The following is an 18400-nucleotide window of genomic DNA, read 5'->3' on the forward strand; positions in this document are numbered from 1 at the left end:
ATAAAGAGCATGTAAGGAGGACATAGGGCAAAGGAGGAGGAGGAGAGAGGAAGCTGGGTTGCGGTTGCTATGTGTGGATAAATAAAACATGAGAGGGAGAAACAGACAGACGAAAGAAAATCAGAATCATTTTTTTCGGCCAAAATATATTAATCACTAATGAATTCATCTGAAATCACTAACATTTAACATTATAACTTTTTTTTTAGCTTTAACAATCAATCTTTTTACTTTGTGTTTTATAACCATTAGAGTAGCACATTTTAATCGTTTTTAATGGGTAATTTTGAAGACTAAAACAAATTCAAAGCCGACATAAAAAGTTGTTTTATAGGACTGGAGAGTGATGGAATAAATAAACAAACTGAGAAAAAGTAGTTTAATGATAAATGCTCGGTTTTCTTAACTGTAAATGTCAAAATGTTACATATTATTTAAAAAACAAAAAGCATTTAAGGAAGTTATAGGTAATTTAAACAGCAAACAGGATAACTATTGGCTACTTTATATTTTATAAAGCACGCATTTGCGTATTCATCCACCTTTGTTTACTGGTATGAAAAAGAGATGAGGGCATGCATATACAAAGACAAAGATCTAGCCTCACACACCATGCAGTCACACAGATGTGCACACACACACACACACACACACACACACACACACACACACACACACACACACACACACACACACACACACACACACACACACACGCAGTAGCACACACACACACTCATTGACCATCTGTCACCAGTGAGTGGACAGAGGACGGGTGGTCCAGGAGACGTAAACCGTCCCATCTCATGTTCCGAGAAACTGATTCTGTTCCAGGTGGCTGGTCCTGTGGCAAAAAGTGTGTGTGTGTGTGTGTGTGTGTGTGTGTGTGTGTGTGTGTGTGTGTGTGTGTGTGTGTGTGTGTGTGTGTGTGTGTGTGTGTGTGTGTGTGTGTGTGTGTGTGTGTGCGTGCGTGCGTGCGTGCGTGCGTGCGTGCGTGCGTGCGTGTGTGTGTGTGTGTGTGTGTGTGTGTGTGTGTGTGTGTGTATTGTCTGTCCCAGTCTAGGTAAGCCTTCCATGCTTATGTATGTCCAATGTTTATTGATATTACCTCCCATGCAAACATGTATATCCATCTTAAACATGTACAAAATGTAAATGCTTTTCTTTCCACCAACACTGGCCACCTGTCACTAAACAACAACAGAGGAGCACAGACAATGTGATCCTCAGCTTGCGAGCTTTCTTTCTCCTAATGCACCGTAATAGATGGAGAGGCATCATATGACGAGGCAAGGAAGCCCTTAAATTACTCTGAGAGCACTCACAGCAATAACTGGCATGAGAGAGATATCATGTTGTGTTCAGAGAGCACTGCAGTGCCGGCGGAGCATTCCTCTTATGTGGTGTATTTGGTAAACAACCTCAAGTTCAGCAAACCAGCATCATTATGTGCAATAGAGCTTTGGACTAGTGAGTCAGTGCAGATATTCTTAATTTGGTTGTGCGCCTGCTGTGGAGATAAAATAGTGGGGTTAATTTGGTACCAGAGTGAACCTTGAGCAGGCCAGATGGCAACGAAACTCGCCCCTTCCCGTGGGACCCCCTCATCTGCGCTTTATTGATCTGATCTGTCTTCCCCCTTTTTCTCTCTTTTTACTGTACACCCTCCCTCCTGCCACATCTCATAGGAGGAATAACAAAGTTGCTTGATTTTACATTAGAGGTCATTGCACATCATGTGAGAAATATCTCTTTTAAATACCGTGAGCCCTGCTCATTCCTCTGAAAACTTTGCACATTTCTGTATAATGCTATACCTCTTTCAAAATCTACACACTTTAAAATCTGGTATACTGTATTTTTTCATATTTTTCACTGTTCTTAGTTATAGTGCACCACAAAACACCAAAGCAAATTCCTTGTATGTGTAAACCTACTTAGCAATAAACCTTATTCGGATTCGGATTTTCCTTACAGATTTAGATCTTTCACTGTTATCTGAGTCATTTAACCTTTTCTTGGATATATAACTTGTTGAAAAATGCACTACAAATGACCCAGCCAATCAAAGATATACAAATGTAATGAGTAAATAAATGTTAAAAAGGGTTTCTACTAGGTAAAGATGCTTATGAGGTTTTCTCACTTCACTCCAAAACTCTCAATGAATGAATGAGGCTCCTCTGTTGAGAACGTGTGACCTTTCAACTGGGACCTGGCCTCAACCCAGAGACAACGCACACTGTGGGTGTCATGTTTAGGACATTTGTCATTTGTCTTTTGGCTCCTCTCCAACTTTGCCCTTTTTCGTATTTTGTCAGTGTTTATTTACTTTTTGCCGTCTGCTTTTAACATGGTTCGCAGCATGCAAGCCAACCGCACCAACTCTGCTATACAATATAGCAGAGAGGAACTTCTTCACATCAGAAACCTTGTGGACAATAGCCCACCGACAGACAATGGAGATCCGCCATGGCTACCTGTTGCTGTCCTACCTAAGAGACGCAAGAAGAAGACAAAGCACTAAGTGCCGGCACTAAGTACAGCAAAGTACTTGGTGTGAAAGCGGCTATAGAGAGTATCCTGACTGGCTGCATCACAGCCTGGTAAGGTAGCTGCACCGCCCTCAACCGTCCGGCTTTACAGAGGGTGGTGAAAACTGCACAGAACATCACCAGGACGGAGCTGCCATCCATGGAGGACCTTTACTCCCAGCGGCTCAGGAAGAAATCCCTCTGGATTATAAAAGACCCCCATCACCCCAGCCACAAACTGTTCTGTCTGCTGCCGTCTGACAGGCGCTACCGCAGCATCCGGACTAAGACCACCAGACTCAGGGACAGTTTCATCCCACAGGCAATAAGACTGTTAAACACCTGAACTGTTGAAACAACATAAACAATATTCATCTGGCTGCTACTTCAAAACTATTTATCTATTTACCTAATATATCATATTTCAATGACTTGCATAGACTCTTATTGCACTATTTCACTATTTCACTTTTTTAAACTATTTTTCTTCTTGTATTTACTATTTACTATTTACTTGCACTATATTTTTTCTGTTTATCTGTGTTTTGTGTTGCACTGTTGGAGAAGCCTGTGACACAAGATTTTCATCGACATAACTACACTGTAGCTATGTTCGTTTGACAAATAAAGAACCTTGAACCTTGAATCTTGTGCCTATGATGATATTCTGTGTGTACACAGTCATGTTTGCACCTTCATTCAGCATGATGTCCATGCATTTGTGCATTTTTCTGTTGTTGTTCTCACTGAATCAATAAAAAAAGTATTGACTTCAAAGTTTATTTGTGTCTATGTTGCTGATATTGAAGGGGCTTTTTTGTGGGGGTGAACAGGCCTTTGTATTGATCAGATTTGGGCTGACAGTTGGATTCATCACACACACACACACACACACACACACACACACACACACACACACACACACACACACACACACACACACACACACACACACACACACACACACACACACACCGGGGTAAAACCGGGGCCTCGGGCTGTTGACAGTCAATGCAGCCCATTATGCATTCAGACACAGATTTGGCTGATATGAAGCACATACATGCTCCCACAGACACAAGAGTAACCTGCTGAATCACAGAGGTACAGGAGGACATGTTTTACTTTATCTGTTTGAAAGCTGACCCAGGAAAACTAAGGCTCTGTTTGGTAGATTATCTTGTCTTGTTACGTGTTTTTAAAGGATTCAAGACAACAAATCTGAGAATATTGCAGTAACAAATTGAAGAGATACCCATCCAGGAGTAATTTGAGTTCATTGTTGCCTCAATGAGAAATGCCTGTTTCTTTTTCTCACTCCTGAGGAAGATCTTTTAGATTGAACATTTTTCATGTTTTTTGAGAGTTTATTTCGGATTCATTTCTCGTGTTTTACATTTCAGAAAATATAAAGGGGAAACAAAGACTGTGGTACAACATGGAATTGGTGATATGTTTCTAGGGAAGACTCTTACTCATGATCAATAAAAAATGGGCCTTGCATGAAAACCTGAACATTTCCGTTTCCACTCTCACCGATGATGCTGCTGCTGTAAACTAAGACAGTGCTGCCCCCTGCTGAGCAGCAGACATCAGTGATGTGAAGGGGAACAGCAGCCATGCATATTTACTGTTAGATTATTTTATAACAGCAAATTATATTTTCCGAGACAATGTGTTTAGTTTGTTAAATGTTGGATTTTAACCACTAGGGATGATTGATGAGTAAAGTACAATACAAAACTATAATAATACATAAAGTAAAGCATAGCCATACCTGTTATGTAATTTTAGAGACAACTCCATTCAGGTGTACTGTAATCACCAGCAGGCCCTTCTTTATAAACGATTGCTGCTTTTGTTCTGCTCATGTTGGCTTGTTGCCATCCATTCAGAAGTTTAAGCCTCTCCCTCTAGCAATTCTCAAAATATCAGCACCTTGCATACAAAGAAAGCTCTGGCTCAAACCTCAGTGTTTAATCTCCTTCACTGTACTTACATTGTTGAATGATTTTATTTAGTTTGCAGCATTACCGACATGCCTTTATTCCATTGTGTATTTATACCTCTACATCAAACTGAGAATGTCTCCCAGATTTTGATTAATCACATAAACGGGATTGAATCTCACTGAGACACGTTAATCCAGAAGTTATATTGTTTGACAGTTCTGGTAATGTTTCCTTATTTAGAAAAATGATTAAAGAGATTCTATTGTGGCTTTCCATTTCCTGTACTGTGTACTGTGACTTTTATTTTTGTTATTTTGTCTCATTTTACTACTATTACTTATTATTTTCTCTAAAATGTGATTTTTTTACGAGTTGTTGAGTTTTCTCACTTTTATTAAATTCATTATATAGAGCTAATGTTTGTATTAGGCAAGCTTTAAGTTCTAATTTCTAAATATAATTAAAATATGCCCAAAGGAAGACAAGTTGCTATTGAAATACACTAGCTAGTTGGGATCCAAATAAACAAAACCTGGCATTTAGGTCTCTATTCATTAAAGAAGATTATTATACATTAAAATAATGCAACTACTTATTATCTATGACTTCCTATAATAATTCATTTCATAACACTAGTTTATAATGTTGCATCAACTGATAAATCGATGCTGGTTCCCTCTATTTACAGTTAGCACCATCTCTCACATGTATACTAAACAGTGAAGAGCAATTAGCCTGCTTCATCTTTTGTAATACACGCTTTATATTGGCACGGAAATACCTCTAATTTTGCCTGTTTGACACTGTACTGGGTTAAATAACATTTTATTATGAAACTCATTTAAAATATGTATCCACAGATTAAATAAAGAGATACAAATGTGAGGAACTTGTACTTTATTTGAGTATTCTCATTATGAAACACTTTGTTTTTACTTGAATTAAGTGCACTATGACTCCTACTACTTACTTTCTACTTGTTTTACTGCACCAACAGCTTTAGTAACTTTACAAATTAAGATTTCTACAAAACGTTTAAAGAGCTCACAAACACTACAGTTTTCTTTTACGTTTTTAAATAATGCAAAGGGTTTCATTTACTCAATGTCCATATATCTCAAAGATACATGATCAACAAAAAGAAGAGAGAAAAACATATTTGTACAATGTAGCCTTTTAGGAAGCTAACTCCTGCTCTCTGCTGCACTTTCTCAATGCACTCCGATGCATTTGAACCTGTCACCTGATTTTGTGTTGTATTTGTACTATCCTCCTTTTAATGCACAGTTTTATCATCATACCTTTTGATCTACATTTAATTTGAATATGTTATTATATGCTATTTTAAGTTTGTTTGTATGTATTTTACTGGTAATTGTATTCTATGTGATATCAATTTTGATGATATCAAAGATGTCTACTGTGAAGCATTATTATATTATATATGATTATTGAACGTTTTGGTGTGTGTTAATCCAAAAACGCTATTGTTTGATCTGAAGCCAGATTGCTTTCATAGTTTTTAATCAGATATCTGTAAGAATGCACATGGGTTTATATAAATTGCATATCTGTGCATGTGTGCAGCCATGCATGTATAAATGCATATACAGCATGTTTGTGTGAGTGTGTGTGGGGGGGGGGAATCTCAGGTAAAATCTGGTAACACAGTGCAAAGGCGACTAATAATGTGTTTTAACTTTCAGGCTTCAGTCTATCAAGGATGGACAGATCCGAGACGTTGACAGTCTTTTAAAGGGAGAGGAAGGGAAGAAGATGAAAGGCAAACCCCCCCACCTCGGTGATGTTGAAGGTGAGTGTGCAGAACCGGCAGTGTAATCCAAGCCTTTGTTGTCCTCACAAACACAGACATGAAATATGATAAGATGCTGGTTGGATAGTGACACAGTGCGACTGTTATTTCTCCACATAAAGTCGCTGTATTTACTATCAATATTATGGGTTAGAGAAGAACACATCGCTCTGATGGATGTATGGTTCAGAGATAATTAGAGTGTCCACGTCCGTGTGTGTGTGTGTGTGTGTGTGTGTGTGTGTGTGTGTGTGTGTGTGTGTGTGTGTGTGTGTGTGTGTGTGTGTGTGTGTGTGTGTGTGTGTGTGTGTGTGTGTGTGTGTGTGTGTGTGTGTGTGCGTGTGTCTGTGTCTGTGTCTGTGTTGTTTAAAGAGGTGGTGTTTATAAAGTCGTGCATTTTTACCATCCTGCTGTCTTTTATGCTGCTGAGTGCCTGCATGAGGTAAGTGTCACCTTTTCTGCCAGAGCTATGAGTGGTATTTGTGAAGTAAAGCTGCAGCTTTGAAGCATAACAAATAGAGGAACTCTTGTAAACTTAACTGTTGCTGTTATTGTCTTTTGGTTGCAAAGGCTGACAGCTGCAAATATTAGTGCAGACATTTTCAGTTTTATTTTTCTTTAAATATTCTTGAACTGCAAAGTACTACTCTGAAGAAAGTTAGACGCTGAAGGCATTCATAATGTAACACACATGAGGAGAACATTTGACATTCATTACCAAGTGCTTTGCAATACAACCAAGTCTCTCAATAATCTTAGTCATGACGTAAAACATAAAGCGTTAATCTTGAGAGTCAAAACATCTTCACAGCTGCAGTTTGATTTACAGTAGGCTACGTTAGTATTGCTCAACTTTGATGCCTTAAAGGTAGGGTAGGTAAGTTTGAGAAACCGGCTCGAGATACACTCTTTGTTATATTCCATGGAATGCTCTTAACATCCCGATAGCAATGAATATCTAAAATGCTTTGACAAAAAATCCATTAAAAAATATCATCTGTGGAAGCCGTAATACTGTAAAAAGTACGACCAATCATTTTAGCCGGCCCGGCTAAAATAACTGGATGGCCTACCTGCCTGTCAGCCTTCCATCTGTGCACAAACTTATCTCGTGCCCTCATTGGTCATGTGCGCGTTCGTGTGTGTTGGAGGAGGGGCTCTATAAGGAAGTGGCAGATTTTCTCCGGTTGTGTATTTTCTAATTCTAGCGATCTCGAGCCGGTTTCTCAAACTTACCTACCCCACCTTTAACTTACTTGATTTTAATGAAGGCTTGTGCTTAATTGATTAGTTATGCAAAGGGAAATGTTGGGTGTGCATTAACATTTTCTTGAAGTATGAAATATCTTCTCACATGCATATTGACAACAAAATAAAGAGTATTTTTTGCAGTGGACACATGTTGAAATAAAAAGGACAAAAAACTGAAATATGCATGTTTTAATTTATATGACATTAGTTTTACATTTTGAAACAACCATTAAATGTGTTTTTTGGGTGTGATGCATTTTTCCCTGCAACATGAACCAATAGAGTTATGATTGTACTGTCATCCTGATGCCATTTGAGACAATTGCACACAGCATTTACACCTACTCATGTAACAAAGTTCATTTTTATGAACTGTAAACTTAAGAATATGCCAATTTGTACCTTATGATGTACATACACACAAACACAAACACACAGAGCTTCTAGACCGCCTAATCCAAATCTTCCACCCCTCTGCTCAGCTGTGTTTTGGAAATAATTGTCCTGTTGTCACAGTCAACTTCAGCGCTTTGGTCCAATCTGAGATAATATGGACACTGTGGATGATCTCTTGCATAACACTGAAACTCAACAACCCAAAGCAATATTTCTCACACAGATTATTGCAAATGTAGAAATTCATTCGTTCACCCACTGCTTTTTAGCAAAGCTATATGAACAAGCACATACAAGATGAACCACTTTATTTTAGTATCTCCTAACACACCATTTTATTTAAACTTAAAAAATGGTAAAAAAGTGAATTTAAAGATTATAAGGGGAACTTCATCTCATTTTATATTATTCACTGTGTCATTGTAAGAGTGGGTTTTAACAAAGTCCATTGTGTCTTTTACAGCTGCCTGGAAAACCAACTCCAACCCCAGTGCATAGTGTCAGGTAAGGGACACATACACACACGCGCAGTAGCACACACACACACACACACACACACACACACACACACACACACACACACACACACACACACACACCACACACACACACACACACACACACACACACACACACACACACACACACACACACACACACACACACACACAGTAACAAGGCACACGACATGTATTGACAGTCCAAACATGTCCGTGGCGAGCGATCATTCATCTCGACTACGGAAACTGCGGTGGCCCAGAGCGTGGAGCCCTGTGTTTGTTGAGGCGGGATACCTAACAGGTTTACCTTACAGACACACACCCGTGTCACCTGCACATCACCTTTATACACTAACCTGCTCCAAATCCCCCACTGGTGCGGAACAGAGGATTATAAAGAGGATTATAGGGAATGATGTTATCTTTTTGTGACACTTAACACCCAAAATATCATCCGTGTTTTGTGGTGTTATCGGATCCTGGTCTGCAGAGAGTTCTTGTCTCTTTGGGTATGCAGGATGATATTTCTGGTGCTCTTTTCACCCACAACTATAATCTTTAGTTGGAGGTAATATCCTCATGAAAATAAAGGTTTGTTTAAAGTCAGTCTGGAAAAGTTAAGTACAAACAGAAAGGTGCATTTTCTTTCTCTAGTGCTATGCTAAGTGCAAGCTACTCCTGATAAGAATGAAACCAAATGAAATGAAAATGCAAATACTTACTTAATGCTTTAATAATATCTACTTAAGTCTTTTAATATAATTCACTTTGTTGTTTCATCGTTACTTTTATATTGAGTTTACATAAACCTATTCTTTATTGTTATTCTATTAAGCACTGGTATTACTCCTTTATTTGTACTACTTTATCGTATTTTATTTTCATTCTCACATTTGACATTGCCATTTTTTATAAATCAAAAGTCCTTCAAGGATAATAAAGTTCTACCTTATCTTATCCTAAATAGTAGCCTAACATCACATCCTGCATTAGAGGGACAATAAGACAAAGACTAAAACTATTTGCTACAAACATACTGCAGCTTTGGTAAGATAAGAGGTACAATTGCAGCAACCAAATATCCTTTTACGGTTCATATTGGAATGTGGTTGTTGCTTGAAGATGGCCTTGAAGTAATGTCAACCTAACCTAAAATCTATTAACATCTGTGATAATAAAGCTTTTTGTACTCAAATGTCTATTTTCAGCTTACATAGAGGCTGACCTTACAGTGAAACACACAGACAAGCAGGATGGGGTCAGTGAAACCACATGTGGAAAAGCTGTAATTGTGGGAGGTGCACGTTCATTTCATCCACCTGCACCGTGCAGATTTTCCCTCTCCGTCTCACAGACACAAGCATGGTTTGTGTCCCACGTTCAGGTCCTCATCAGCGGGTGTTTGTGTTTCTCTCTGTGCCTTCAGCAGTGCGTGGAGCTGAAGGAGCCAATGAAGGAGCCAATGAAGGACCAGAAGCAGCAGACCTACTGGCAGGAGACGGGCCGATGGGCGGGGTGCGAGGAGAGCTTCGACCCTCAGGCCGGGGTGTGGGCGACCTCCAGCATCTCCTACCTCACCCTCAAGAGCCTCATCCAGCTCAGACGCACCATGAACACAGGTCAGAGCAAAATCAATGCAAACATAAAGAGTTTCTATACATAAACATAAACCATGTATTCTGTGGTGCAAAGTAAAGTATGTTTACTCAATGACTGGTATTCCATTTGAGTAACTCCAAGTTATGCTATACTCTGTGAAGGAATTTAACCAAATACATTTACTCGAGTACTGTACTTAAGAACTACTTTACATTTTTGGGGCGAATACTGCACTTTATTTATTTCACTCTCATAGTTACTAGCTACTTTTCACACATAAAAACACATGATATGCTTATGATGTGATATATGGTACCATGCTTTTAATTAAATTAAATTGTCTAAACATTGACAAACTACTACATTTAATTGCTTTGACATGTATAGTGATATCATTAATCAGTATTAATGGGGGCACTCTAATGTTTCACCGTTGAAGAGCCAAAGTTAACCCCTTCAAATCCTACAGACTCTTTCTTGTTTAAACCTGTTATTCTTAAACCACAACACTGCCCTCGTCTCATGATCACTTCTGAATATTTTCCAACATGTTCCTATTTCCAAGGTGTGACCATTTTCGACTGTGAAGAGCAGACATTTGCCAGCATCGCGGAGAAGATGGTCAACGAGATGGTTAACAAGAAGGAGATCAAACCTGAATCCAAGGAGGGAGTGCTGAAGTCTCTGCTTCAAAACCACAGGTATTCTTTCAATTACCTAACTGTGACTCAAACACAAATGACCCACATTTATGATGCTGTTCTCAAAGCTGCATGTGAGGTCCAGCATCTTGCTCAGGGAAAGTTAACACAACACGGAGCTCCTGTGGAGATCAAACCTGTAATTATGTCTCTGACCACCAAACCACAGTGTCTGTCTGCTTAAGTCTCTTTTAAAGGTGACCAATGTGAACTGAAGTTACCTCGCACCTTTAAAGGTCACTCTAAAAGTGTGTCGATATCGATATGGGTATTGATTGAATACCCATAATATTTAGGAAAGAAAATGCTCATATCATGTTTGTAATACACATAAGATGATTTGATTCATATAGTCCAGCGCCTCTTGAATAATTTCCAACTTCAGTTATGGTTTGAGACTCTCTGTCCACCTCCATTCACTTGTATTTTGAGTGAAATAAATATGCCGACATTCTTTTAAAATAAATATTAGTTTTTTGAGTTCTTTAGTCTAGAATAATCATTTAGAGAAAATCTGATATTGTGACAACCCTGTCTAAATATTTGATCTACGCTGTTAGATATGGGATCCTTTGTTCAGAATATAAAAGGAATTCATTAAAAAATCATTTTATAAATAATGATTTTGTTTTTATTCCTAAACTCAGTTAGATTTTAAGATATTTACACAAAAATATATCAGAATCAACCTTTAAGGGATAGTTTGACCTCCTGGGAAATATGATAAGCTTTCTTGCTGAGTTAGATGACAACACTTGATCTCATGGCTGTACATAAATACAGAACGGTATACAGTAAATATGAAGCCACAGCCAGCAGCTAGTAAGATTAGTTTAGCATAAATAATGAAACTCGGGATTACAGCTATCTCTTTGATCAAATCTGCCCACTAAACCTTATCAAGTATGCTGTTGAATGGCTGCTTACCATCCTGAATGTATGCGCAGACTACTTTCTTCTGCAAAAGAAAACCATTTGATTGTCTTTCATCTGTCTGACACCTATACAGCCAATGACACGTGTCGTTTCCTTCCTCCAGCCAATCAGATGACCCGGAGAAACAAGCCCTGACTGATGGGGTGGATCTAAAGAAGTTTTCAGTCAAGGACAGGGTAAGATCTTCCCCTGATGAGATTATCTGCATGAATGAAAGTCATTGATTATAACTTGAACTGATATCGTCATCAACAATGGTGAGACGGTGGCAGTGAATTTAAAGGAGAAAGTGACTTCTGGCATCAGATCATTTAGAAAGTCCTTGAGAAAAGTCAGAGTTTAGAGGAGTCTGTTGCTTTTTTTGGGACATACAATATAATTATTTTGTTCTGGTACACAAAACCTCAGTTTTTAGTTGTTGATTAAATTACATTTATATTTTTATTTATGTGCTAAGTGGATCTTAATCAGTTTTAAGGGCCGAAACAAGTCTTGACATGTACTAAGTACTATAGACACTATTTAAAAGTAAGTATTTGAGCACAGCAGACATTCTTAGATTGGGATTTCCTATGAAAACTGCTGCTGTCATTTTCAAACATCACAGATTATTAAATCAAGCTTTACTAGAGAGACATTCTATACTCTGTGTTCCTTCAGAGAGATGAGTCTGACAGCGTTGAGGCTTCCATGGTGCTAGTAGGTAAGCCAGTGTTTGCATTGTTCATGTTTCATTTAGGATATGTAGTTTGTTGCAGTAGTGATTGCATATAATACAATTCTACTTTTATCTTTTTATTTTCTTAACCAGGAGCTTTGGACATTCTGGAAAAGCCTACCGTGGTGTTTGTGCGTTTGAAGGAAGCCGCCGTGCTCGATCCGGCCTTGGAGGCCCCGGTGCCCGTACGCTTCGTCTTTGCTCTAGTTGGCCCCACTGAGACTGACATGGACTACCGCGAGACTGGCCGTACTATGGCAGCACTAATGGCTGACAAGGTGAGTTAGCTGATACCTTCTGTACTTTCTGACCTAAATTGTGTGAGTAGTGACTCATTTAAGGAATAATTTCCCCTACTTTCTGACCTAAATTGTGTGAGCAGTGACTCATTTAAGGAATAATTTCCCCCTAAAATGCTGATTTGTATATATAAATTCACCCTCTTTAATTCCACATCAACAGTACTCACAATGATTTTGCCAGCATTCTTTCCCAAGCAAGTGTTTTAAATGTCAAATTCAGTGAAAGTGCCTGTGTTGGGAAAGTAGTGGGCATGTATGACTTATAAATGAGCCCTAACATTAATTCTGTATGAGTTTGTATACATTAGTGTGCGACTGTTTTGCTGTTGTTTAAAATTAACATTTATTAGGTGAAGTAATCCTTTAACAGAACAGATACGTAATGGTTGAAAGACATCTTCAGCTACAAATGCAGGGTAGTAGTAGCTAGTAGTAGGTAGTAACATACGCTTAAATCCTAATTTAGATTGTTCTAATAATGCCAGAAGAATATAAACTCCAAACAATACAAATTGTGCAGATAAAAGGAATGTTTAGATGAAGGAATTGTACTACCACTCTGCACCAAAGGTATTGATAGTATGAAATTGGGGTAGTCTTAACATCTCCTCAACTATCTCCTCCACATCCAGGTTTTCAACCAGGCAGCGTTTCAGGCGAAAAGCCCCCGTGCACTGACAGACGCCGTATCCGACTTCATGGACTGCAGCATCGTCATCCCGCCCACAGAGATCCAGAACGAAGCGATGCTCAGCTCCATTATCAGCTTTCAGAAGAAGCTACTTCAGGACAGGTTCCAATGCTCTGATCCAAACAACGACCTGGAGTCCAAACCTCGCAAGGGTGAGTCTTCAACACACACCCATAACTCCAGTATCAGAGTTGAACAAAATCAACATTGTTTTTTCCCTACAGTTTCCTTTTGTGCTGGTAACCCACCTGAAGACCCACTGTCCCGTACTGGTCGCCCATTTGGAGGGATGATACGAGACATGAAGAGGCGCTACCATTACTACAAGAGTGACATCACAGATGCATTTAACACCCAGGTCCTTGCTGCAGTCATCTTCATTTACTTTGCTGCGTTGACTCCTACCATTACCTTCGGAGGACTGCTGGGTATGTGTGGATAGTAATTGCATTTGTATGAGACCTCGTGTTTCTATTGCATGGTTTAAGATGTATATGATATGTTTTTTTTCTTTCATAAGATACACCTTTCAAGTAATTGTGTGTGGTTCATAGAAATCCAATGTTTAATATCTAATGGTAAAAAACACACACACATACAGATAATCTGGACAAATTTACTAATTCCGTTTCATCATCACAATTATAATGCTCGTGTCATCTAAACATGGCAACATTTTGGTCTGGGTTCCTTGAACAGAGCATTGTGTGTCATTAGGAAAAACAAATATGCCACAGCCAAGTAACATTGCCCTCATGTTAGACTTCTTAAATGATGTCATATTTTCATTTGACCTGCTTTTATCATTGTCATATTGTCAAAAAGGTGTAAATGGGACCTAAGGGTGTTAACAACCATGTGACACTTTAAACTAATCACCTGCCATTTCCTTTATAAAAATACATGACTTCCATTCTCCTTCATGCTCTGATCAAGGCCAGGGGCCAAAACATTAGCATGTTTGTTTGACAAGGCCAGAGAAAAATTGTGATGAAAATATACTGAGTATGTTTCCCTGAAGAACTGTGTGTGTGCTACCCTGTTTATCCTTTTGTGTATTTAACATTTAAGGCTATATTAATACTATGTTGTCATCTTTGCGACTACAGCTGATAAGGTGGACAACATGATGGGCGTTTCAGAGCTCCTCATCTCCACCAGCATTCAGGGGATCATCTTCTGCTTCGTTGCTGCTCAGCCCGTCCTGGTCATCGGGTTCTCTGGTCCTCTGTTAGTGTTTGAGGAGGCCTTCTTTGTTGTAAGTTATACCACTGAATCCTGTGATGATCCCATAAACATTACATTTTCGAATACCACTTCCCATGATTGATGTTTGTTTAAGTTCAACTGGTTCCCATTGCCCCTTCTTTCAGTTCTGCAAGTCTCAGGACATTGAGTACATTGTGGGGAGAGTGTGGGTTGGCGTGTGGTTGGTCATCATCGTGTGGTCGGTCAGTGTGGCCTTTGAGGGCAGCTTCCTGGTGTGTTTCATCTCCCGCTTCACCCAGGAAATCTTCTCCATCCTCATATCCCTCATCTTTCATCTATGAAACATTTCCAAGCTAGGAAGGGTAAACCATTTTCATCCATGTCACACATTTCATCTGTCCAAATGGAATTTAATACATTTCCTTTCTGTCATTATTAGTTTGTCTTAGATATAATCTGCTCTCTCTTGACCTCTCTTCAAGACCTTTAAGGCTCATCCGCTCATTCTGAATTACGATCATGTGAATACAACTGTAGAAAATCCCTGGCACCCAAAGGTGGAGGAGATGGCCATGTATGACAACGCTACCCGGGAACACGACTGTTGTTGTCAACATTATTAAGCCGTCTTACCCCAACACAGCCCTACTCTCCATGTGCCTCATGTTAGGCTGCTTCTTTCATCGCTTACTTCCTACGCCAGTTCAAGAAGGCACTTTTCTGCATGGAAAGGTACGTCTTGTCCACAGGCTAGCATTTTACTAATTCATTTACAGTTGAATGAACAAGTCGTGTATTTTTATTGGCTATTCAATTAAATTGTTAACTCTCAAACAGGTCAGACGTTTGCTTGGTGACTTTGGTGTGCCCATTGCCATTTTCCTCATGGTTCTCCTGGACTACAACATTGATGATACCTACACTAAGGTTGGTCCATCAGTCTAAGTTTCCAAAGCCAGTTGATGTACTGAAAACCTGCGTCATTCAGCTTAAATGTAGTATATTATAGCTTCACACTAACCACTAAAACATTAGTTAGGTACACAAATAAATTGATTTTGCTGCTGTAATCATTCTTCCTGTCCATAGTTGCGCGTCAAAAGATACAATCATAATGTTATGTCAATTTAAGTGTTGTACAAAATCCATCGTTCTCTCTCTAAGCAAAAATGTATCTAGGCTAATACAGTATAACCCATGTCTTGATTAAGGTGAACAGGTTTCACTGCACATTTATATTTGCAAAACATAGACAAATTGTGAAAATATCCTTTAAAACATGGAAGATTTCATCAAAAACTGTTTTTCTTAACAGAAACTAGCGGTTCCCAAAGGTCTCATGGTGTCCAACCCGTCCAAAAGAGGCTGGCTCATCAACCCCCTTCGGAGAGCACCAGGCCTTCCCTGTGTGGTTGATGTTTGCATGCTGCCGTCCGGCCCTTACTACTCGTCTTAATTCTGATCTTCCTGGAGTCGACAGATTCACAACGTGAGTCATCGCTTGTCCACAACAACGATCACTCACCGAATTATCAAACCTGAGAAAACACATATCATGTCCTGTTTTCAAACTAAACCTGACTTCATCTGCTTGACAGTCTGATTGTGAGTCAGCCTGTGAGAGGACAGATGGGATTGAAAGGCCTCACGGGTTCCACTTTGACTTGCTGGTTATAGTCGGCAGTGGGATGGACTCGCTGCAAACTTTTTGGTGTGTCCGTGGCTCATGCTGCTGCACACGGTTTTCGCTCTGTCCATCCACCCAACGCCCTCACGGTCATGAGCAAGGGACAAAACCTGTTATTGGAGAGATTGGAATGAGCAGAGGGTCAGCGGCATTCTGGTGGCGCTGCTTATTGGTAGGTGTCCAATCATCCATGTACTTTTTTACAACTCTCCTAAAATCCAACCCCTGTCATTAAAAGAAAAGTTACACAATGATCTAATTAACTTAATGCAAAGAGGAGGTTGCATTATGAACTTCAAAGCTCTGGATGCCCTTTTTAAATTCAGATTTCAAATAACCTGCATGTATACAGTATGTAACAGTATGTACTTGGCGTAAAATGTCAATTTTTTAAGACTCGAAAGGCATCGTACCAACCACAACCTCTCTTAAGTTTTATTTCATTTATTATCTGTTATACTTCTTCCTTATTTTGTTTCATTCCATTAGGTAGTTGTTTTGTTGTTGGTTACTTGTTTATCTTATTCAATGTTAATACTTTACTTAATACTGTTAACTATTTTGAAGCCTGTAACAAAATTATGTTTTAATTGTAATTATCAAAAAACACACTTTATCTATTTTTGTCTAGGTCTGTCCATTCTGATGGAGCCGATCCTAAAGATGATTCCCATGTCGGCCTTGTTTGGGATCTTTCTCTACATGGGAGTCACATCACTCAATGGCATCCAGCTGTGGGACCGTATGCTGCTTCTACTCATCCCCAAGAAATACCACCCTGACGAACCCTACGCCACCAGAGTAATACTTTCTAAAATATTAGCCTAGATTTAGATTTATGTTCAACATTTACATTTAGTATTTAGAGTTAATATCCCATTTTAATATATTTTACATTTAAACATATGACTAACAACTAACACGTATTTTTAAACCAATTTCTGTCCCAAATATTAGGAAAATTAGCCATATTTTCACAAGAGGACATCAACTAAAAACGTATTACTTTTGGCACCACGTTGAATGGTGTTAAGATTAGCAGAACTCATGTACTCATGTACTCATATCAACTCACTATAAGAGCCGCTGAATTATACCAGAAGACAAAAAGTATTTGTGGGTGCAGACTCTTCTAACTGATTAATATTTTTACATTTTGGCTACAGGTGAGCACAGGACGAATGCACTTATTTACGGCCATCCAGATCGTGTGCCTTGCACTTTTGTGGATTGTTAAATCCAGTCCAGTATCCCTCGCACTTCCCTTCATGCTCATCCTCACCATCCCTCTGCGCATGTTTATGACCGGCCGCCTCTTCACTGAACTGGAGATGAAATGTGTAAGTGGAAAACTCCTGTCATTTGAACACATTTATGCAGATATACACAGAATCAAGCACTAAAGTATCTGTTGTTTTTAGTTGGATGCTGAAGGCGCCAAAGTGACCTTTGAGGAGGAGCCGGGGCGGGATGTATACTGTGAATCTCAGATGCCATTGTAGATGTCTTCCATGACAGCTATAGCATGCCAGCAATCATTTTATTTTAACAAAAATATATATTTATTTTTTATGTGGCTCACATTTTTCATCTACTTATGAGCTCAAACTAGTTTTTTCTAATGAAAAATGCAGATATAGAATCTATCTTTATGAACATTGATATCTTGTATAAAAACGCTCAGGTACTTTTTTTGCTCAGGTACTTTATTTGCGCTCAGGTCGCTCAGGTACTTTATTTGCATTATGTTGTTTTGTTTCTATAAGCTTGTGCTTTGCATACTACTGAAGCTGAAATCATATTAAAGGGACACAAACATTTAAATATTGGACGCTAAGTGAAAAATATTGTAGTATTAAAAGCCAATATGTTCTTCAACATTGAATGTAATGTTGTAACATGTGCCACTTAAGTTATTGTTATACTCACTTTCTTCATGCTTGTAAAATCCAAATTTGAATTAAAGGTGGGGTTGGTAATTTTGGAGAAACCAGCTCGAGATCGCTAGAATTTGAAAATACACAGCCGGAAAAAATCTGCCACTTCCTTACAGAGCGCCTCCTCCAACACACACGAACGCGCACATGACCAATGAGGGCACGAGATAAGTT

At 39.0% G+C, this 18400-nt stretch overlaps 1 protein-coding gene across 1 annotated transcript; it reads left to right on the plus strand.

Moving 5' to 3' along the window:
• Positions 1–6674: 6674 nt before the first annotated feature.
• Positions 6675–18324, plus strand: slc4a1b (solute carrier family 4 member 1b (Diego blood group)). Its single transcript, XM_034119916.1, is given in 23 exon segments — positions 6675–6741; positions 8410–8450; positions 9873–10065; positions 10611–10746; positions 11786–11858; positions 12343–12385; positions 12494–12678; positions 13335–13545; positions 13618–13821; positions 14503–14651; positions 14767–14964; positions 15085–15192; positions 15194–15334; positions 15440–15529; positions 15918–15980; positions 15982–16041; positions 16043–16091; positions 16232–16290; positions 16292–16417; positions 16419–16461; positions 16921–17090; positions 17456–17629; positions 17711–18324. Coding segments are annotated over 21 exon segments (2532 nt in total). The 5' UTR covers positions 6675–6741; positions 8410–8450; positions 9873–9896; the 3' UTR covers positions 17792–18324.
• The last annotated feature ends 76 nt before the right edge of the window (positions 18325–18400 follow it).

This window comes from Trematomus bernacchii, unplaced genomic scaffold, assembly GCF_902827165.1.
Source record: "Trematomus bernacchii unplaced genomic scaffold, fTreBer1.1, whole genome shotgun sequence".
NCBI classification, from domain to species: Eukaryota; Metazoa; Chordata; class Actinopteri; order Perciformes; family Nototheniidae; genus Trematomus; species Trematomus bernacchii.